The sequence below is a fragment of the Nerophis lumbriciformis genome, linkage group LG04, assembly GCF_033978685.3.
Source record: "Nerophis lumbriciformis linkage group LG04, RoL_Nlum_v2.1, whole genome shotgun sequence".
In the NCBI taxonomy this organism is placed as follows: Eukaryota; Metazoa; Chordata; class Actinopteri; order Syngnathiformes; family Syngnathidae; genus Nerophis; species Nerophis lumbriciformis.
Genome location: NC_084551.2, coordinates 16,247,501 through 16,271,500, shown reverse-complemented (window position 1 = coordinate 16,271,500; position 24,000 = coordinate 16,247,501). Strand labels below are relative to the sequence as shown.

The 24,000-nt window shown below is 40.8% G+C and overlaps 1 protein-coding gene across 1 annotated transcript in view; it reads right to left on the bottom strand.

Annotated features, from left to right (window-relative positions):
• Window positions 1-12,228: 12,228 nt before the first annotated feature.
• The window catches only part of rspo2 (R-spondin 2), a 131,056-nt gene continuing 119,284 nt past the window's right edge, over window positions 12,229-24,000 (bottom strand). The window contains exon 6 of the mRNA XM_061944818.1: window positions 12,229-13,698. Coding sequence (XP_061800802.1) covers window positions 13,583-13,698 — 116 coding nt within the window. The 3' untranslated portion in view covers window positions 12,229-13,582. The remainder of the gene's footprint in view (window positions 13,699-24,000) is intronic.

Genomic DNA, 24,000 nt, shown 5'->3' with positions numbered 1-24,000 from the left:
ATGGCAATATGACTCAAGTAAACAACACCAACATTTTATATGTTCCATTGAAAATATGGAACATTACACACGCCGCTCAAAAATCTTTCAAAATGCTTTAGTTCGACTTTGGTAAGCTATTAAGTCGCAACGCTTGATGGATTGTACTGTGCTTCAACATACACGTATTATTATGATGTGTGTATAAGGTAAGACATATTATCTGGTGTTTTGTTTCGCAATATTATGCAAAAGCAACTTTTTTTACCTTCTGGTACCTGCTGATCTGTATTTGGGATCTGCATAAAACCTGAAAAATTGCGCGCGTCTGCCTTTGTAGTCCGTGCTGACACCGTAGTCGACAAGCTCCTTCTTTTTCATTATTTTCTTGTTATGTGACATTCATCTTCCCCTGTTGCCATTTCTAATGTAAAGTAGTGTAAAGTTCTTACTTATATCTGTCAGTAAACTCGCCATGAAAGTGTTAAAACATACCAGTGTAGAGAGTTTACATTATTCACCCACGGAACTTTAGTTATTAGAGAGTTCCGGTCTGACAGTTTTTCACGGGACACATTTCCGGTTATTGCATTATTGAGCCACGGATGAGGAGATGCTGCTCCGTTATTGATTTAAGTAAAGTCTGAATGTCATTAAAACAGTCAGCTCCATCTTTTGACACTTCTTCCACTCCTGTCCTTGCACGCTACACGGCTACAGCAAAGATGGCGGGGAGAAGACGCTGCCGAAGGTGAGCCACGTAAATAAGACGGCCCACAAAACGAAGCGACTGTCAGAAAGTGTCTTGAAGATGATCTGTAAAACATAATCCATGCAACATTTTGACCAAAGAACCACCATTACATGTTATGTAGACCACAAGGAAGTCTTTTCAATTTAGAAAACAAATTATAATAATATGACTCCTTTAATGCGCCCTATAATCCGGTGCGCCTTATATTTGAAAAAAGATTGAACATAGACCATTCATCGGCAGTGCGCCTTATAATCTGGTACGCCCTATGAACCTGAAAATATGGTATATATATATATATATATATATATATATACGTTAGGTCAGGAAAAAACACAGAGGCTATTTTATCCCTAAAAGCCTGTTTCGCAGTTTTCTCCGCTCTTTCTCTGCTGAAGAGCAGAGAAACCTGTAGAGGCTTGTAGGGATGAAATAGCTTCTGTGTGTTTTCCTTACCTAACGTATATTCCGCTCTACCCCGGTATTGAGCACTATATAATGGATAAACCACAGAAACCTTGACTATACATATATATATATATATATATATATATATATATATATATATATATATATATATATATATATATATATATATATATATATATGTGTGTATATATATATATATATATATATATATATATATATATATATATATATATATATATATATATATATATATGTGTGTATATATATATATATATATATATATATATATATATATATATATATATATATATATATATATATATATATATATATATATACAGTGAGGCTACAGAACACTGCTGTTCTATTATGACTGTGTTGCTACCTATTGGCGGTTTGTACTGCAATCTAAATTATTTGCAAAAAGATGTTGAAGCACAGTGTTCTTAAATACTTGACAGTTTGAAGGACTTTTAAATGAAGTATTTGATTTTAAAGTACATAGGCTCATTTTGAATTTTTTATTGTGGTATTGAATAAGTATTGGGACACCATCCGGGCCGGATGGTGTCTCCCCCTCCACTCTCAGACACTGTGCGGATCAGCTGGCTCCTGTCTTCATTGTCATTTTTAACACCTCTCTGGAGCTATGCCGTGTGCCGTCCTGCTTTATTTAAGACCTCCACCATTGTCCCTGTCCCCAAGAAAGCACGGATCACAGGACTTAATGACTACAGGCCGGTTGCGCTGATGTCTGTAGTCATGAAGTCCTTTGAGCGCTTGGTCCTGCCCCACCTCAAGGACATCACCGCCCCCCTCCTTGACCCACTGCAGTTCGCCTACAGAGCCAACAGGTCTGTGGATGATGCAGTGAACCTGGCCCTCCACTTCATCCTGGAGCATCTGGACTCCCCAGGAAACTACGCTAAGATCCTGTTTGTGGACTTCAGCTCTGCCTTCAACACCATCCTCCCTGGACTGCTACGAGACAAGCTCTACCAGCTCAGCGTGCCCGACTCCCTCTGCAGTTGGATCATTGACTTTCTGACAGACCAAAGACAGCACGTGCGGCTGGGGAAGATTGTCTCGGACAGTCGAACCACGAACACTGGTACTCCTCAGGGCTGTGTACTCTCCCCCTGGCTCTTCTCCCTGTATACAAACTGCTGCACCTCCAGTCACCAGTCCGTAAAACTGCTCAAGTTTGCGGATGACACTACCCTCATCGGGCTCATCTCGGATGGCGATGAGTCCGCCTACAGGAGAGAGGTGGACCGGCTGGTGTCCTGGTGCAGCCACAACAACCTGAAGCTGAACGCCCAGAAAACAGTGGACATGGACTTCAGGAAAGTCACAGACCCACCATCCCCTCTCACCCTGATTGACTCTCCCACCCCCGTCTCCATTGTGGACTCCTTCCGTTTTTTGGGCACCACCATCACCCAAGACTTCAAGTGGGAGCCGACCATCAGCTCCCTCATCAAGAAGGCCCAGCAGAGGATGTTCCATCTTGCGGCAGCTGAGGAAACTTAAGGTGCCGACCGAGATGCTGGTGCAGTTTTACTCAGCCATCATCGAGTCTATCCTGACCTCCTCCATCACCGTGTGGTTCCCCGGCGCCACAGTCCAGGATAAGCATCGACTGCAGCGCATGGTACGTGCTGCTGAGAAGGTGATTGACTGCAAGCTCCCATCCCTCCAGGACTTGTTCTCCTCCAGGACCAGGAGGCGTGTGGGTCGGATCACAGCTGACTCTTCTCACCCTGGACACAAACTATTCTCCCCTCTCCCCTCAGGCAGGAGACTACGGTCCATCCAGACCCACACCTCCCGCCACCTGAACAGTTTTTTCCCCTCGGCCATCAGGGACATGAACAATAACTCCTAACAGTAGCTCCTTTGAATTCCTTCTAAGTCTATAACAAGATCTGATAGCTCAGTTACAGCTCTTGTTATTACCAAATCTGTGTTATATGTGTTTTATGTTGCACGATTGCACCAAGAAAAATTCCTAGTTTGTGAACCCGTTCTCAAACAATGGCAATAAAACGATTCTGATTCTGAATGGTAAAGCTTCCCAGATATCAGTATCGACTACTGGTACCGTGACAACCCTACGAGGAAGAGTATACTAATACAAACAAGAGCATGCGGGTATGTTGAACTATATACGTGTGAAGACTGTAGGTAGAAAGTGGTGTATTTCCAGTCTTGCATATAATTATTTTGCAATATCCTTTTCCTTTATTTTTCCTTTAAAAAAAAAAGAAGGGCTGCACGGCAAAATAACCGTCATAGACGATTTGCTTTTACTGAAAAAACATGTATATGCGAGATTAATTCATTCAGAGTAGACTTCAAATGGCAATATTTTTTTTCAACCTAAGTATTTTGACGTGCATTTTGGCCGAGCCTCGTAGCTGACCAATGCAAGTCCAGATTTCCGTCAACTCAAAGGCCAAAGAGGTGATTCATTATAACAATAAATTATGAAAACATGTCTCCGATAATTGCTGCCTACATTGGAACAAATGTGTCACTTGTGCCCCATCTGCAAACTGAGCATAGAATACGGGGATGGGAACGGGGAGCAGAGCGCACTGAACTCGTCGTCTTATCCACTTACTGTCGTCCACTGTGTACAGTAGGAGCACTACTGTACAACCTGCTGCACAGCACAAGATTGCTGTCACTGCACAACCCCCGCCTGGGTCATTTCCTCTTTGTGGTTGCACTTGTTGGGCCTTTGAAATACGGTATAATAATAAGACTCAACACAAGTAATGGGAACACTCCCTGTCAGATTAAAAGCGAGCTTCAGTCGCAGCCAACTAACCGCATTTAGCGCAAACATTGACAACACACACACACAGTTTACAGAAGTGGTTTACACACACATAGGACTATTCCCTCTAATGTGGATGACTACCAACCCGCTTATTACAGTGAACACCACCAGCGTCCCATTTCCAATGAAGGTAAACATTTTTAATCACTTATTTGCAGCCTTTTTCCTTTTCTTTGACAAACACCACACTGTGTTTTGCTTCTTTTTTAACTCTCCCAGTCTAGAAGAGTGATAGTCTGGTCCAGAGGATGACATCTGGGTATCACTCATTAACTCACAAACACCAGCAGATGCTGTTTAAAACCACGATTCCATTTAAGACGGGGGCGTCAAACTCATTTTAGCTCAGGGGCCACATGGAGGAAAATCTATTCCCAAGTGGGCCGTAATGGTAAAACCATAAAAGTTCAAGTTAATGTACCAATGATTGTCACACACACACTAGGTGTAGCGAAAATATTCTCTGCATTTGACCCATCACCCTTGATCACCCCCTGGGAGGTGAAGGGAGCAGTGAGCAGCAGCGGTGGCCACGCCCGGGAATCATTTTTGGTGTTTTAACCCCCAATTCCAACCCTTGATGCTGAGTGCCAAGCAGGGAGGTAATGGGTCCCATTTTTATAGTCTTTGGTATGACTCATGGCATGATAACTTTAAAATAGAGACAACGTCAGATTGTTTTCTGTGTTTTACTTTGGCATACTTGCCAACCTTGAGACCTCCGATTTCGGGAGGTGTGTGGGGGGGGCGTGGTTGGGGGCGTGGTTAAGAGGGGAGGAGTATATTTACAGCTAGAATTCTCCAAGTCAAGTATTTCATATATATATATATATATATATATATATATATATATATATATATATATATATATATATATATATAAGAAATACTTGACTTTCAGTGAATTCCAGCTATATATATATATATATATATATATATATATATATATATATATATACATATGTATAAATAAGAGAAATACTTGAATTTCAGTGTTCATTTATTTACACATATACACACACATAACACTCATCTATCTACTCATTGTTGAGTTAATTGTTGAATTGTCCATCCTTGTTCTATTCTCTGTCACTATTTTTCTAACCATGCTGAACACCCTCTCTGATGATGCATTCTGCTTCGTCTCCTTGTTGTGTGCGCAGTTGTGCACTGCACTCTCTAAAAGCCCTAGATGTTATTGTCACATATGCATGTACAGTAGATGGCAGTATTGTCCTGTTTAAGAGTGTCACAACATTGCTGTTTATGGCAGACGAACTGTTTTACGGTAGACGAAAACATGACTGCTGTTGTTGTGTGTTGTTACCGCGCTGGGAGGACGTTAATGAAACTGCCTAACAATAAACCCACATAAGAAACCAAGAACTCGCCCTCGATCATTCTACAGTTATAACGTCATTGGGCAGGCACGCTGTTTATATTGTGGGAAAGCGGACGTGAAAACACGTCACTCAGGTCCGCATGAATTTCGGGAGATTTTCGGGAGAAAATGTGGGAGAGGCGCTGAATTTCGGGAGTCTCCCGGAAAATCCGGGAGGGTTGGCAAGTATGCTTTGGACAAAAATAAAACAAGCACATTGTGAAAACGTACAACTCACAACTAATTCTCTGGACAAAACACTTCAAGTTTGTTGAAAATTCTGAGGAATTTGGTGCAGCTTCAAAAACACCATGAGTTTAGACTTGGTCTCAGTGTATCTACAAAGCCAGGATTAAACTTTAAGTCACAGTCTTTCTGGGATTGAACAAAAAACCCAAACATGTAAACTCTTCTAGGTATCACATACCTCCTTTGTCATGTCCACGTATCAATCCAGTGCTAACTCAACTAACCGTAAGAAACGGAGGTAAAAACTATTCAAAAGGGTTAAGTTCACTTTTCTTATGTTTGACAGATATTTTGGGGCAACAAGGGTGCCAAATGACGATGTGTTCGAAGCAGAAGACATACAAGTTTCATGTACCTCTTGTTTGGTTGTTCGGTATAAACCTGTCAAGACGTGGACTATGGTGTGTTTGTTTTCCCGAGATGCAAGTAAAGCTGGACTGGACATGGCCTGAAGGTAAATACATATTTATTGTTAACGCTCAAAAAAGGAATCAAACAAAAGGCGCGCACAAGGGCGGAAGTACAAAAAAAAACTTGGCTATGAAAACAAAAGACTAGCACAAAGGCAATTAACTAAGAACACGAAACAAAAACACTTACTGTGGCATGGCATGAATAACAAAGGTGGACATGAATATCATGGGTAGCATGGATGGATAGATAGATAATGTCACCAGGCCGACTGCCTGGCAACAACAAGCTTAAATACTAGTGACATGATTAGTGAAAACAGGTGCGTGACTCAAAATGAGAAAACGTGAGACAGGTGAGTGACATGAGGATGTGAACCAGGTGAAACTAATGGTTACTATGGTGACAAAGCAAGGGAGTGAAGACAAGAACTAAAAAGTGTCCAAAAACCAAGTAAAACATAACTAAACAAAACATGATCACAGACATGACAAAACCGTTTGCTTGCCTAACAGAATTGCTATTGTGACATCCAGTGGACACATTTAGAACAGCAGTTTCTTTCGTTAAAAAAAAAAAAAGCAGCTCATTTTTATACTTAAAAAAAAAACCTTTTCGCGGGCCTATTCCGGCCCGCTGGCGTTACATTTGACACCCCTGATTTAAGACCATTTTCCTCATCTGCAATGGCCTTGCTTTGTTTGTGTGATGCACTTCTTGGAATAATCTAATAATTAGGGAGTGCAATGCTGAGGAATTTTCCTATTTTACCAATAGTTGAGCTCAGTATATTTTTATTGCCTCATTTAAGTTTTTAGCTGCCGCAAGTCTCCATTTTTGGGGGGCTTGCCAGATATGTAATTGTACATTTTCCACACACAACATTTCTTACTGTGAAGTGTGAAGCGCTGAAGTGTAAGGAGCTGGTTAAAAACATTTTCATTTTTTTGAAAAGGGGAACTGCACTTTAAAAATAAAATGTTGCTTATCGTTCACAGTCAATATGAGGGACAAGAAGACAAAAGCTTTTTTGTTTTTTTATTAAATTTTTTTTGGATTTCGAACAATTGGCCCTAGTGTGTGAATTTGAGTGTGAGTGTTGTCTGTCTATCTGTGTTAGCCCTGCGATGAGGTGGCGACTTGTCTGCACGAATGCAGCTGAGATAGGTTCCAGTCCCCCCAAACCCCCCACGACCCCGAAAGGGACAAGCGGTAGAAAATGGATGGATGGATGGATTTTTAACATATAAAAATCGGCTTGCTCTTGGTGGCTAGCAATTCAGCTAATGGGAGCAATCAATTCTACCTCTACATCATTTTAAAAATGCATTCAACTGTTGACCATGTTTTGTTTTAGTCATGTTCGGTTTTGTTTTTGGACTCTTTGTGCACTTTTGTTTGTTTTTGTCACCATAGCAACCCATTAGTTTTCACCTGTCATGTCACGCACCTGTTTCACGTTTTGAGTCACGCACCTGTTTTCACTGATTATGTCACTGCTATTTAAGCCGGTCTGTTTCTCTTGTGCGTCCTGGTGACATTATCTATCCTTTCATACCATGCTTCTTCTGACACTCCTGCTACCTCGTTTTGTCTTCATGCTACCATAGTTCCATGCCAAGTAAGTTTTTGTTTATTGTTCATAGTTTCTGCCTTTGTGCAAGTTTTGTTTCATTAGTCAAGTTTGTTCTCCGCCTTGTGTTTGCTTCTTTTTCTGTAGTCTGTTAGGGTTAAAATAAAAAATATGTACTTACATTCACGTCTTGCCCGCGCCAACTTTTCTTTGCATTCCGGGAAAACAAACCCCAAAGTCCACGTATTGACATTCAACAATACTTCATTTACGTTCCGTAACCTGTATATTGACCAAACTGTCCCGACATTGTTACTGTAAGAACGTACACTGAGGAACTATTTTTCTATCGTAGTAACACATTGGCGTGCTTCGGTATTAGCCGTAAAAGCTAACTACGGCAAGATATAAGCTAGCTTTTGTGTCCGCACGAAACGTGATGTCTGAAGGAGTGCTCCCCTCAACGCCCTGACTGCGCCTAGTAATTCTGTCCATAAAAGTTATGAACAGAATTGCTGACAAAAAGCAGCCCTGGCGGAGTCTAACTCTCACTGGAAACGGGCCCGACTTACTGCCGGCAATGCGGATCAAGCTCTGACTGCGAGCGGAACGCACAATCAGGCAGTCAGGTACCCCAAACTCTCTGGGCACTCCCCACAGGATTTCCGGATGGACACGGTTGAAGGCCTTCTCCAAGTCCACAAGGCACACGAAGTCGAGTTGGGCAGACTCCCATGCATCCTCGAAGACCCTGAATACAGAGTACAGAGCTGGTCCACAGTTCCACGGCAAGACTAAAACCATACTGCTCCTCCTGAATCCGCGGTTTGACTATCCAACATAGCCTCCTCTCTAGTACACTTCAATAAACCTTACCAGGAAAGCTCAGGAGTGAGATCCCACGATTCTTAAAGAGAGGAACCACCACCCCAGTGATAATGGTACTGAAATAAACTTTTTTTTCTTTCTCCATGGTGGTGAGGATTAGTCTCTCTGTAGATAGATGACACGTTCGTTGCAGCTTGCAAACAAATTTGAGCCGGTGTTCTGGCAAGACATGCGCCATCCTGAAATGCATGCAAATCCTGCAAGTAATATGGGAATGTAATTGAGTATCCACTTTTAAGGAATCGTTCACGTTAGTACCATCTTTAGCCACGCACACACTGGCACACAGCTGTGGTAAAGATCGCCAAACAGTTAAACAAGGCTAATATTGGCCCCGATCCAATCCCACGATTGGGACGGGGACATCGCTGTTTAAAATATTTAATTCAACTACAACTGAGAATGTCATGATATTCAAGCAGGCTCAGATGACTAATTTCAGGGAGGCAATGTAAGATTTAAACATAATGACTAAGCAAAACATTTCGTTCTCTGGATGCGTGTCAACTTTCCACCCAGCAGAACACATTTAGAAGAGAAAGAATATTAGATTGTCCGGAGAAGGTTTTATTTGCAGGTGTTTTTAGTGATAATATTTGAAGTCAGCAGAGTGTTTGGGGTGGAGTGAATGCACTTTGCTTGTATGTTGAAGCATCTTTCAGCAGGTCCTAGGACAGGGGTCGGCAACCCGCGGCTCCGGATCCGCATGCGGCTCTTTGATCACTCTGATGCGGCTCAGCAGCTCACTTGCTGAACCCCCCAATTTTCCCGTGAGACTTCCGGATTCCAGTGCCTCTTGCAGAAAACTCCCGGGATTATTATTCACCAATTTTCGCCCTTAAAGCTATAATAAGGGCGTGCCATGATGGTACAACATTTGGCGCTCTCTACAATCTGTATTAACAGCGTGCCAGCCCAACACTTGTTATACAATATACATCTTCTGCTTGCACACGTACGTGAAAGCAAGGCATACTTTGTCAACAGCCACACAGGTTACACTGACGGTGACCATATAAAACAACTTTAACACTCTTACTAATAATGCGCCACACTTTGAACCAAAACCAAACAAGAATGACAAACACATTTCGGGAGAACATCTGCACCTTAACACAACAGAACAAACACCCAGAATCCCATGCAGCCCTGACTCTTCCGGGATACATTATACACCCCCCCCCCCCCCCCCCTGTGCGTCGATTGAGGTGGGCGGGGTTTGGTAGCGGGGGTGGATAATGTATCCCGGAAGAGTTAGGGCTGCATGGGATTCTGGGTATTTGTCCTGTTGTGTTTATGTTGTGTTACGGTGCAGATGTTCTCCCGAAATGTTTGTCATTCTTGTTTGGTGTGGGTTCACAGTGTGGCGCATTATTAGTAAGAGTGTTAAAGTTTTTTATACCGCCACCGTCAGTGTAACCTGTGTGGTTGTTGACCAAGTATGCCTTGCTGTCACCTACGTGAGCAAGCGGAAACACCATACAACGTGTGGCTGATCAGGCATGCTGCCATCACGGCACGCATGGCGCTGACAAGCGCTATTCATTTATAACTCGCGTGCCGCACCAGCTTTCGAATTCCATATAAAGGTGTGGGCAGCGTGTCTGAGACCCCTAGTTAATACATAACACAAAGCAAAAAAAAACTTTGTGTGCAGTGTTAATTCATTTAAAATTTCAAAAAAAATGTGCGGCTCCCATTGTTTTCTATAATTTGCGAAACTGGTCAAAATGGCTCTTTGACTGGTAAAGGTTGCCGACCCCTGTCCTAGGATAACCAATAAAGTCTTTTCAATCATGCTCCACAGACCAGCCATCCAAGATGATACCGCAGTGCACAGTCCGACAAATACCACAGTCCACAGTCCACAGTCCGACAGATGTATTTTTATTTGAAAACTTAAACATTCTGTTTTGAACTGATTGTTCAGGTCAATTCTCTCACTTCTTCTTCTGTTAATCAGTCTTGAGGTTTTTTTTTCCATTTTCCCAAATTTTGTAATTTGAACCTTTCTCACACAAACTATACTTCTGAGAAACCTCAATAACGTCCATCACATCTTGATGTTTTGTTTTTGTTTTCTTATTTGAAATCCACCATGGAGGTCTACCAGGTACTTTGAACTACAGTATTTTACAATGGACTTTATGGATTCACTCTCAATTTTATTCCTATTACTCTCCTGTGTATTTCTTCTTTGGGAACATTTACAAAAAGAGGAAGACTGTTACTCTAGATGGCATAGAACAAATCATGCAATTGTCTTTAATAAACTGTCTGGTATTGTTCTCTAATAAGTCAGTACAATGTTCCCTCGTCTACCGCGAGCGTTACATGGTCGGTGAATTTTTTGCCAAGTATGGACACTATTTATTTTACGATTTATAATGACTCATGCACGCATTTGAAGTCTTTATAACCCCTTCACACACTTTCTACACTCTCATGAAATTAAGTAACATATGACATTTTATGTTGGTGCTCACAAATGATGATGCTAAACAACTAGCTACATGATAATGAGCAGAACGTTTGGCTTGTTCACTAAAAATGTTTGTCTTAGTTATTGTCAACAACCTAATTTTCCCTTGACTAAAACAAGTATTGTTGTAAATTTAGTTGTTGAGATGCTCTGCAATAACCTTGATAAAAGTGCTTTCAAGACAACTTCAAAGATGCGTGAGCCTTTATACTTTTATTTTATAGTTGACCAAATTTACTGTAATTTTAGTCTACTAAAACTCAGTCAATTTAGTTGGCTAAAAAATAACTGAAACACATTTTTGTAAAGAAAAAAAAAAAAAAAAAGGTAAAAACTGCTGTAGAAACTAACACTGGTGCTGATAAGTAAGACAAACATTTTTAGTCAACAAAATTAACACTAGCAAACATGAGGCTCGTTGTGGCTGAGCCAATGAGCCGCCAGGAAAACCCAGTGTGCTGTGATTGGTCTGCCATCCGCCATCATGTATGATGTCACGAGACCAAAGGGAGCTTCGTTACTGCATGCGCTAGACGGCCAGTAATATCAAATAGATGTTAGAATAAATGTACCGTATTTTTCGGAGTATAAGTCGCACCGGAGTATAAGTCGCACCTGCCAAAAATGCATAATAAACAAGGAAAAAAAATATGTAAGTTGCACTGGAGCCCGGCCAAACTATGAAAAAAACTGCAACTTATAGTCCGAGAAATAGGGTATACAAATATGAATATTCAATTTTTAAATGTTCAATGCACTGAGACCGTAGTCATTGAACCACAGATTGGCGAGGGAACACTGTTGTCACAGCGTGGCATTATGCTAAATAAGCCACAGTTTGAATGTCAAACATGTTCATGTCACTTCTTCATAAAAGGATGTCCACTTGTGTTACAGTAGAACAAGGATTCATATGGCCCCATTTGTAGCCATTTACCTGACACAAGAAACGTGACGAATTAGGGGCGGGGTGCACTATCCACTTTATCTGCCAGAAGGCAGATATAGATAAATGTATTTTGTGGCAAAAAAATAACTTTGACCACAACATCAGTTGTCATGTAGAGTGGCGCTTTCCATTATTTTCAGCAGCCATATGAATCCCTTGCCTACTGTAAAAAAACCCATCACAACACGGCGATGCTATTAAAACCTAATTGTTGGTGTTCAATTATTTGGCTGGAAAATGGATTTCCCAAAGACAAAACCACATAACAGGACGACACTTTGAGAGTTTAGCCACATACTGTATATTAGAGTCATAGACAGTAACACAAAGTATTCATCATACAGTCACATGAAATGTGGTTTAATAGAACACAACGTACACATATGCAGTCCTATGACCATACATTTGCTGGCATCTAATGAATAAACTCAAGAATATATCAAAGGAGAGTTGTATACCTCATTGTTGCTTCTTCTTTGACACAGTGAAATCAGTAGATGTGGTCAAACGGATTGAATACAATGCTAGCATCAGAAGAAAAATGCATTTTGAAGATATGCACAATATGACAGAGAATATTGCAACATATTAGAGTAACAGTAATTGAAGAAAAAAAGTAAAAAATAAAATTAATAAATAAATCAAATATAGACTATATAAATGAAATAGCTATGTGACGGCTATGTTTATTATTTGTCTTTAATTATTTTAATCTGCAACGTTGCTATTACAGCCTTTCATTTCTGCAACATTTAGAATGGAGAACAAGTCAGTACTGAACATACAGTAAGAAGCTGTCATAATCCCACAAAATATGTACACCTGTGTCTCTTGCCATGCTGGGAACTAAATGTTGTTGTTTTTTTTCTTATCCACACAATACAGTTCGAGCAATACAGCGACCAGTTTGTGCTGGGAATAAAATACTTTGCAACTCTGCGTGGTCATTTATTTTAATATTACTCTCAGAAATGTACAGAACATAAAAAGGCCACACATGGGAGCGCTCCGTTTCCGCCTGCACGGAAAGGTGAGGGTAGCTTTGACATAAATATAGCAACAAAATACAGTCTCTTCCAGCCCAAGTTTTGCCTTCTTGGCTGTCAAGCTCACTTTCCTCAGCCCAATCCCGAACCTCTGTGTTGACTGAACCGCCTTACCTTCTACAGCTCGCCAACGCTCTCCCTATACGTTTCCTTTTCCGCCTGCGTCTAATTGGCTCACCCACCCTCGCAGTCTTCGCTCGCCGCCTCCCGTCCTCCGTACCCCGGACAGGTAATGACATTGTTAATGACGGGAAATGAGTTCAGTCATGTCAAGCTTTGAAGGTCCGCAAGGCGAGGCGTAGGGTGGGGTTGCAGGGATGGAGTCAGGCGGCTGGAGGGGGAAGCAGCGGGAGGCAGGGGCATGAAGTATGTGTTTAGTGGGTTGGTGCTGATATTCTATATTAGACACACATTTTGGCGAGTCGTGACCACGTTCAGGCAGGTGAGGGGAAGGAGGGGGCGGGGGGGGGTTGGCGGAGGTAAGAGAGGCAGGAGAGGTTGTCGGTGTTGGTGATGTTTGTCAGTCGCAGCTAGCAGCTTGGCGTTGGTTCTTTTTGTTCAATGGTGAGTCCGTCGGGTTTTTTTTTAAGCCCTCACTGGCTGGAGCGCGCAGAGGCCAAGTGGTCGCTGTGTTGGTTCTGGGCACGGAACCGCAGCCTCTGCTTGTTCTTCTTCTTTGGTTCTTTGGATCGGTGCTTCCCTGAGCCCCCTGGGGGAAAACAAGAGACGGAAATGTATTCATTTATTAACTCGTTGTGGTTGTACATAGTTTGTGTAATGATAATAATAATAATACCTGGGATTTATATAGCGCTTTTCTAAGTACCCAAAGTCGCTTTACATGTAGAACCCATCATTCATTCACACCTGGTGGTGGTAAGCAACCTTCATAGCCACAGCTGCCCTGGGGTAGACTGATGGAAGCGTGGTTGCAATTTGCGCCAACGGCCCCTCCGACCACCACCTATCATTCATCATTCAAGTCACCGGTGTGAGCGGCACCGGGGGCAAAGGGTGAAGTGTCCCGCCCAAGGACACAACGGCAGCGATTTTTTTTTTTTTGTATGGTAAGAGGCGGGGAGCGAACCTGCAACCCTCAGGTTTCTGGCACAGTTGCTCTACCCACTACGCCATGCCGCCCCATTGTGTAAGTGCTATTTGCGGTGGGCTCCAACCAGGATCCACAGATCCTCAACATAAAACCAGCTGCTATGTCCAAAGTGTCAAACTGGTTGAACCTTTCTAGTCAAAAACAGTTTGTATTTTTTTTTCCAAGAAGGCAAAACGATACCAATATTTTGGTACCAGTACCAACATTTTTTCTATACTTTTCTGTACTTTTCTAAATAAAAGGGACCACAAAAAATTCCATTATTGGCTTTATTTTAACAAAAAAATCTTACGGTACATTAAACATATGTTTCTTATTGCAAGTTTGTCCTTAAATAAAATAGTGAACATACAAGACAACTTGTCTTTTAGTAGTAAGTAAGCAAACAAAGGCTCCTAATTTAGCTGCTGACATATGCAGTAACATATTGTGTCATTTTCCATTCTATTATTTTGTCAAAATTATTAAGGGCAAGCTGTAAAAATGGATTATTAATCTACTTGGGTCTCTAGTTCAATCCCCACCTAGTACCAACCTCGTCATGTCCGTTGTGTCCTGAGCAAGACACTTCACCCTTGCTCCTGATGGGTGCTGGTTAGCGCCTTGCATGGCAGCTCCCTCCATCAGTGTGTGAATGTGTGTGTGAATGGGTAAATGTGGAAGTAGTGTCAAAGCGCTTTGAGTACCTTGAAGGTAGAAAAGCGCTATACAAGTACAACCCATTTATCATTTATCATTACTTGTTCATCTACTGTTAATATCTGCTCACTTTCTCTTTTAACATGTTCTATCTACACTTATGTTCAAATGTAATAATCATTTATTCTTCTGTTGTTTGATACTTTACATTAGTTTTGGATGATACCACACATTTGGGTATCAATCTGATACCAAGTAGTTACAGTATCATACATTGGTCATATTCAAAGTCCTCATGTGTCCACGGACATATTTCCTGAGTTTATAAACATAATATACATTTAAAAAAAACGATATAAGATGTGATGCCAAAAAATATCGACACAATCATAGTAGTATCGACTAGATACGCTACTGTACTTGGTATCATTACAGAGGATGTTATGTGTAGATCCACCAATGGTGTTTGTTTACATTTTGACGCCGGTGAGCTACGGTGTGTAGTGAAGCATGTTTAGCTATTCCTCGTCCTGCAGGGATGATACTTGTAAGAAGCGTACTTTATTTGTCGCCATGGAGACAAGGATTAGTGACTGCAGCTGGACTCAAGCCACTAGCTAGCTAGCCATGTCTTAAAGCACCTCTTCCTGTGGGTGTTTTAGTGTTATAACTTTACCTTTATCGTTAGTTTTTAAGCCAAAATGCGTCTGTTCTCCTTTTTCTGTCTACACACTGTGTCTGCTTGTAAGTACTCTGTGATTGTGCGCTGCCGAACATGCTCGTCTGCTCGTAAACCAGTACTGACACGACATGACGACGACGGGGGCACGGACCGCTATTTTTCAGAGGCAGTATAGTACCAAAAATTATTCATTAGTATCGCGGTACTATACTAATACCGGTATACCATACAACCCTAATCCTGATGTGTATTTAAATGGAACAAAGCTTGAAGTTGTACAGGAGTTTAAATGCCTAGGAATTATCATTGATTCACAGCTATGCTTTAAACAAAAAAACTGAATAGATATAAATACGAATTTTAGTTACCTTGGAAATAACTTAACTCTTGACTCTGCAAAATGATATCTAAAGGCAATGATCATGTCACTTATTACTACTGTATAACAACTTGTATCCAGTACAAGTTGTACACTGCAAATCCATATTAAAGCCTGTCTAAATTGCATAAGAGCAAGCTCTAAAAGTCTTGGACAATAAACCCAACACAAACCATCATTGTAACATCTTAAGGAAACTAAATTATGCAGACGCTTCCTTAGTCAACAAGATTCTCCATGGCCGAGCTCCACCTCCACTAAAATAATTTATAAGGACAAACCTAAATGGATCGACTAGATCAGGATTGAGAGGTGACTGTGTGGTCCCATTCAGAAAAAGTTATTTTTGGCAATTAGTTTTTTCATATATACCGTATTTTTCGGAGTATAAGTCGCACCTGCCGAAAATGCATAATAAAGAAGGAAAAAAACATATATAAATCGCACTGGAGCCCGGCCAAAGTATGAAAAAAACTGCGACTTATAGTCCGAAAAATACGGTATGTATCACACTTATGGAACACGATACTTAGTAACGTACAAGACTTGCAAACGCTTACTTTTTTCAATATGCATCTGAAACTGTGGTTACTTTAAAGTCAAAACTGTACTAAAAATTAATCTGGATGTGTTGTATTATCACATGGTATTTTTAATGTGTGGGTTATTTTGGGGGGGGGGGGGGGGGGGGTGTAGGGGGAGTGTTGCTAGTGACAACCCAGTCTTGTGACCCTGTCTGCTTACATACACTTTAAAGTTAAATATTAAGTCACACACACACTTGGTGTGGTGAAATTACCCTCTGCATTTGACCCATCCCCATGTTCCACCCCCTGGGAGGTGAGGGGAGCATTGAGCAGCAGCGGTGGCCACGCTCTGGAATCATTTTGGGTGATTTAACCCCCAATTCCAACCCTTGATGCTGAGTGCCAAGCAGGGAGGTAATGCGTCCCATTTTTACAGTCTTTGGTATGACTCAGCCGGGGTTTGAACTAACGACCTACCGATCTCAGGGCGGACAGTCTAACCACAAGGCCACGGAGCAGGCTTTATGTATGCAAATGTTGTGAAATATTGCGTACATAATCACAACTATGTATGCTAACCTGTGCAATAATACCTGCACACACACATCCATCCGTGTGTGCAAAACAAGTGCAATAATTGCACATGTTTTTGGTGTTTTCCCGTGCGTAGTGTTTTAGTTCTGATCTTGGGCTCCTTTTTTTTGGTGACATTTCCTGTTTTGTTGGTATTTTCCTGTAGCAGTTTCATGTCTTCCTTGATCGCTATTCCCCCCACCTGCTTTGTTTTTAGCAATCAAGACTATTTCAGTTGTGCGGACGCTATCCTTCTTTGTGGGAACATTGTTGATTGTCATGTCATGTACGGATGTACTTTGTGGACGCTGTCTGCTCCACACGCTGTAAGTTTTTGCTGTCGTCCAGCATTCTGTTTTTGTTTACTTTGCAGCAGTTTTAGTTTCAATTTTGCATAACCATCCCTAACCTTCAATGGCTTTTCTTAGCAGCACTCGCCTTTTGTTTGTTTTTGGTTTAAGCTTAAAATACCTTTTTACCTGCACACTGCCTCCCGCTGTCGTCTGCATATTGTGATCACGACAACATCTACAAAGCAATTAGCTACCTGCTGCCACCTACTGATATGGAAGAATATTACATGGTTACGCTGCCGAGCTCTAGACCAGTGGTTCTCAACCTTTTTTCAGTGATGTACCCCCTGTGATTTTTTTTTTAATTCAAGTACCCCCTAATCAGAGCAAAGCATTTTTGGTTGAAAAAAAGAGATAAAGAAGTAAAATACAGCACTATGTCATCAGTTTCTGATTTAGTAAATTGTATAACAGTGCAAAATATTGCTCATTTGTAGTGGTCTTTCTTGAACTATTTGGAAAAAAAGATATAAAAATAACTACAAACTTGTTGAAAAATAAACAAGTGATTCAATTATAAATAAAGATTTCTACACATAGAAGTAATCATCAACTTAAAGTGCCTTCTTTGGGGATTGTAATAGAGATCCATCTGGATTCATGAACTTAATTCTAAACATTTCTTCACAAAAAAAGGAATCTTTAACATCAATATTTATGGAACATGTCCACGAAAAAATCTAGCTGTCAACACTGAATATTGAATTGTTGCATTGTAATGAATGGAATAGCCTACTTGATTTGATGTTCAGTTTATGAACTTACATTCATATTTTGTTGAAGTATTATTCAATAAATATATTTATAAAGGATTTTTGAATTGTTGCTATTTTTAGAATATTTTTTTAAAATCTCACTTACCCCTTGGCATACCTTCAAGTACCCCCAGGGGTACACGTACTCCCATTTGAGAACCACTGCTCTAGACAGTGCAGACACTCAACAACGGCACATTTGCGGATTATAATTACCGGTTTGCAAAAAATACTTTTAAACCAATTAGGTGAAATTACCTAATCTCCCATGGCACACTAGTGTGCCGCGGCACAGTGGTTGAAAAACACTGGCCTAGCAAACCACAAGGCTACAATATGGCTGCCAAGGCCACTAACAAGATAACGAGGTGCGTTTGTGTGTGTGAGGACGATTTATGAAAGACCGAGTCAGTGTGAGGTAATTTAAGGTATAATAAAGTGTAATGGGCCGGGGAAAGTAGAGTGAGACCCAAACTGGGTGTTGATGTAGAACACATAGAAACAGGGCTTGCCACGGGTCATTTAGTTAGCGAGGCAAAAGGAAATGGTGGACTAAATAAGTCTTGGGAAGGTTTTCAATGGCTTATTCTGGGTCTCATTATTGCACTTGCTCAAGCCCATTCTCACGAAAAAATAGGTATGCGTGTGCAAAATGGCATGATCTCTAATTGCCTTTTTAAAAACACACCGAGTGCCTATTCCCGGAGTAAAACTTGCACTTGTTTAGGCCGACACGCAATGAATAACACAGATGCACGCAAAAAAAAAAAATCAAACCATCTTACGGCTATTTCCTGCAATTAATCTCAATTGGTTATTTTGCCCGTTTCAGATGTGGCCGTAAAGCTTCTCACACGCAGCTTTGCCCTGTGAGAAATGTTCACATCCAAATTGTACGCTCTGACAGGGAAGAATGTGAGCGGAAAAACGTTGTACACTTGCTTAACTGATGCCACTTTAGATTTTTTAGCAGGGCTTACGGCGCAAGAATGTTTGTTGAAGCAAACCTGGACCTGGAAGGCATTTGGCTTCCAGGGGAATTTTCCTAGCCATTTAAAAAAAGGCAATTTTCATTGAAAAACATTGTTGCTAGGTTCCTGGTAAACAACACTTTCAGTGAATCGACTCAATCGGAATTACTTTAGACAGCTGTAAAAAAAAAAAAAAAAAAAATGGTACCCCATTCAACTCCTTCTTCAACATGTAACGCTCATTTCCTTGGAAACAAGATTACGTGTACAGAAACTGTTGGAAAGGTAAATAAATGAAGAATTTACAGCTCTATAGTTGAGATGTGATGTTTGCGAACGAGTCGAGTCTTTAGAACGGCTCTTTTCAGTGAACAATGCCAACTGATTCGCAGTTGCTAGTCGTTCGTTTAAATAAATTGTGAAGTGAAGTGAAGTGAATTATATTTATATAGCGCTTTTTCTCTAGTGACTCAAAGCGCTTTACATAGTGAAACCCAATATCTAAGTTACATTTAAACCAGTGTGGGTGGCACTGGGAGCAGGTGGGTAAAGTGTCTTGCCCAAGGACACAACGGCAGTGACTAGGATGGCAGAAGCGGGGATTGAACCTGCAACCCTCAAGTTGCTGGCACGGCCGCTCTACCAACCGAGCTATACCGCCCCAATGTGTGCCCAATATGTCATATTTTTTGGACCATAGGGCACGCTGGATTATAAGGAGCACTGCCGATGAGCAGGTCTATTCTGGTCTATTTTCATACAAAAGGCGCATTAAAGGGGTGATATAATATTTTTTTCCCCTACATTTAAAACACTTCCTTGTGGTCTACATCAGGGTTGTTCAGTCTGGTGTGCCGTGGGAGATTATGTAATTTCACCTAATTGGGTTAAAAATATTTTTTGCAAAAAAGTAATTATAATCCGCAAATGCCGTTGTTTAGAGATGTCCGATATGCCAATACATGCTTTAAAATGTAATATCGGAAATTATCGGTATCGGTTTCAAAAAGGAAAATGTATGACTTTTTAAAACGCCGCTGTACGGAGTGGTACACGGACATAGGGAGAGGTACAGAGCGCCAATAAACCTTAAAAGCACTGCCCAATCACATAATATCTACGGCTTTTCACACGCACAAGTGAATGCCATGCATACTTGGTCAACAGCCATACAGGTCACACTGAGGGTGGCCGTATAAACAACTTTAACACTGTTACAAATATGCGCCACACTGCGAACCCACACTAAACATGAATGACAAACACATTTCGGGAGAACATCCACACTGTAACACAACATAAACACAACAGAAAAAATACCCAGAACCCCTTGCAGCACTAACGGATATCGGCAAAAAAGCCATTATCGGACATCTCTACCGTTGTTGAGTGTCTGCGCTGTCTGGAGCTCGGCAGCGTAACCATCCAATACTCTCCATATCTGTAACTGGCAGCAGGTAGCTAATTGCTTTGTAGATGTTTGTTGTTATCACAATATGCAGACGACAGCGGGAGGCAGCGTGCAGGTAAAAAGGTATCTTAAGCTTAAACCAAAAATAAACAAAAGGCGAGTGCCGCTAAGAAAAGCCATTAAAGTTTAGGGATGGTTATGCAAAATGAAACTAAAACTGAACTGGCTGCAAAGTAAACAAAAACAGAATGCTGGACGACAGCAAAGACTTACAGCGTGTGGAGCAGACGGCGTCCACAAATTACATCCATTCATGACATGACAATCAACAATGTCCCCACAAAGAAGGATAGCGTCCGCACAACTGAAATAGTCTTGATTGCGAAAACAAAGCAGGTGCGAGGAATAGCTTTCAAGGAAGACATGAAACTGCTACAGGAAAATACTAACAAAACATGAAAAGTCACAAAAAATAGGAGCGTAAGACAAGGACTAAAACACGACGCACAGGAAAACGCCAACAACTTTAAAACAAGTTTCGGCGTGATGTGGCAGGTGGTGACAGAACACCTACTTTGAGACAAGAGCTATAGTAATGCATGTTTAGTTATGGTTTCAATTCATATCCAACAATTGCGAGAACGACTTTTTATTGTCAATATCGGCATTGTTTTAGGTTTTCTGCTGGTGGTGTGCCTTGGGATTTTTTCAATGAAAAATATGTGCCTTGGCTCAGAAAAGGTTGAAAAACACTGGTCTACATAACATTTAATGCTGGTTCTTGGGTTAAAATGTTGCCGAGATTATGTTTTACGGACCATCTTCAAGCCGCTTTCTGACAGTCTCTTCAGGATACGGCTCTTATTCACGTGGCTTTAGTTCGACATCGTCTTTTCCGTCATCTTTGTTGTGCTGGTAGTTTTTAGCACTTCCATAGCGAGTTATATGTTAGAACTGTCTGCTACTTTATACTAAAATGGCAACAGCGGAGGATGAATGCCCCCCAACAAGAGGATAGAGAAAAAGAAGGAGCTTAATGACTATGGCGAGGACTACAACGTAAATATTCGGAACTTATGCACTTTCTGGACTTCTGCAGAACCCAAAACACATCAGCAGGTACTGACATGTAAGAAAAGTTGTTTTTGCATAATATTGCGAAACAAAATGCCAGATAATATGTCCCCAATAGGTGCCAATAATAATAATACCCTTACGTTGAGACTACGGTAGCCGTAATGCGCCAACAATTCATGAAGCGGTGTGGCTTCGTAGCCTAACCCAGTGTTTTTCAACCACTGTGCCGCGGCGTGTGCCGTGAGATACAGTCTGGTGTGCCGTGGGAGATTATCTAATTTCATATATTTGGGTTAAAAACATTTTTTGCTAACCAGTAATCATAGTCTGCAAATTATGTGTTGTTGTTGAGTGTCGGTGGTGTCTAGAGCTCGGCAGAGGAACCGTGTAATACTCTTCCATATCAGTGGGTGGCAGCCGATGGCTAATTGCTTTGTAAAGGCAGGTAAAAAGGTGTCTTATGCTTAAAACCAAAAATAAATAAAAGGTGAGTGCCCTTAAGAAAAGGCATTGAAGATTAGGGAAGGCTATGCAGAACGAAACTAAAACTGAACTGGCTACAAAGTAAAAACAGAATGCTGGACGACAGCAAAAACTTACTGTGGAGCAAAGACGTTGTCCACAATGTACATCCGAACATGACATGACAATCAACAATGTCCCCACAAAGAAGGATAAAAACAACTGAAATATTCTTGATTGCTATAACAAAGTAGATGCGGGAAATATAAGACATGAAACTGCTACAGGAAAATACCAAAAAAGAGAAAAAGCCACCAAAATAGGAGCGCAAAACAAGAACTAAAACACTACACACAGGAAAACAGCAAAAAAAAAACTCAAAATAAGTCATGGCATGATGTGACAGGTGGTGACAGTACACCTACTTTGAGACAAGAGCTATAGTGATGCATGGTTGGTTATGCTTTAAAGTCATATCCAACAATTGCGACAATGACTTTTAACTGTCAACTGAGTTTATGATTTCTTCTGGTGGTGTGCCTCCGGATTATTTCAACCCAAAAAATGTGCCTTGGCTCAAAAAAGGTTGAAAAACACTGGCCTAACCAAATTCGTAATATATACATTTTGACACAATTTTAAGTGGCATGTGTAATGTTCTATATTCTCAATTAGACAAAGTTTTGTTTTGTGTGACCGCCATCTACTGGTCACACTTATTATTACATAACATACCAAATAAAATTGCTTCGAGGTCGGTAAGCACAACCAGAATGAATCCGTACATCAAGCTCACTGGGTTATAAGGCGCACTTTTAAGAAAAAGAAAGGATTTTAAGTGCACCTTTTAGTCCGAAAAATATGGTTGCTTTTGTACAGCCACAATGGGTGACATCTGTTACACCTTCACATATACCAATACTAATGACATCGCTGAGTTTGCAGATATATAGACAATTCATGCAGCTAACTTAGGGGAGGAGACAATAGCTTGCCTGTCAATATTTGCATTTGAAAATAAAGGTGTCAGGACTTGGACTATGGCGTGGTTTGTTCTCCCGTGGTGCAAATGATTTGGACCAGACATGGCGTGAAGGTGAAGACATATTTAATTTTACTATAACAAAAAGAACAAACTAAAGGCGCACACAAACTTGACAAATGAAACCAATACTTGCACGTGGGCAAAAAACTAAGGACATGAACAAAAGTCGTTAACTGTGGCATGAATAAAAAAAAACTTACTTGGACAGGGCATGAAGTACGCAGAGGTAAACAGAGTGTGACAGGGGTATGATGTCGCCAGACAGACAGCCTGGCAACTGGAAGCTTAAATAATAGTGACATGATTAAAGACAGGTGCGTGAGTCGTGAGGGCAGGTGAAAACTAATGGGTTGCTATGGTGACAAACAAGAGTGCACAATGAGTCCAAACGTGGAACAGGTGAAACTAATGGGTAACTATGGAAACAAGACAAGGGAGTGAAAAGCCAGAAACTAAAGAGTCCAATAACTAAACAAAACAAAACATGACATGACTAAAACAAAACATGATTACACAGACATGACAAAAGGAAAGTCAAGTAGTATGTAAAATAGTTTAGGTGTACACACACCAGTAAGCATCCAGTTTGGCATATCATGTCCTAATCTATTAGTTTTATTTATAATTGTATCCTCCTGGGGACCCTCATCCTCTGCAGTGGACATTCGTTTGCGGTCTTAAATTTCTTTAAAAAAAATTTAAAAAAATACCTGTTTTGCACAAGGCAAATGTCCACTGCAGAGGACACGGGCTCTCTGGAGGAGTAAATTCCAAAACTTTTGGTCCCATGTTTTACTAAAAAAATATTGTTTTCTCCAGTAATAAGCAAGCTTTTCCTACAGGAAACACATTCCATTCATCCTTAGTCAGGTATCATTTAAAACTGCATTATAATAAATAATCATAGCTTTTAAAAAAAAAAAAAAATACAGAATACGTTATAGCGTAAAGATGTGATGTCAATGCAAGACGGTGGTGGTGTGTTATAAGTGGAGACACTTAAAAATAAAACAACATTATTGAATT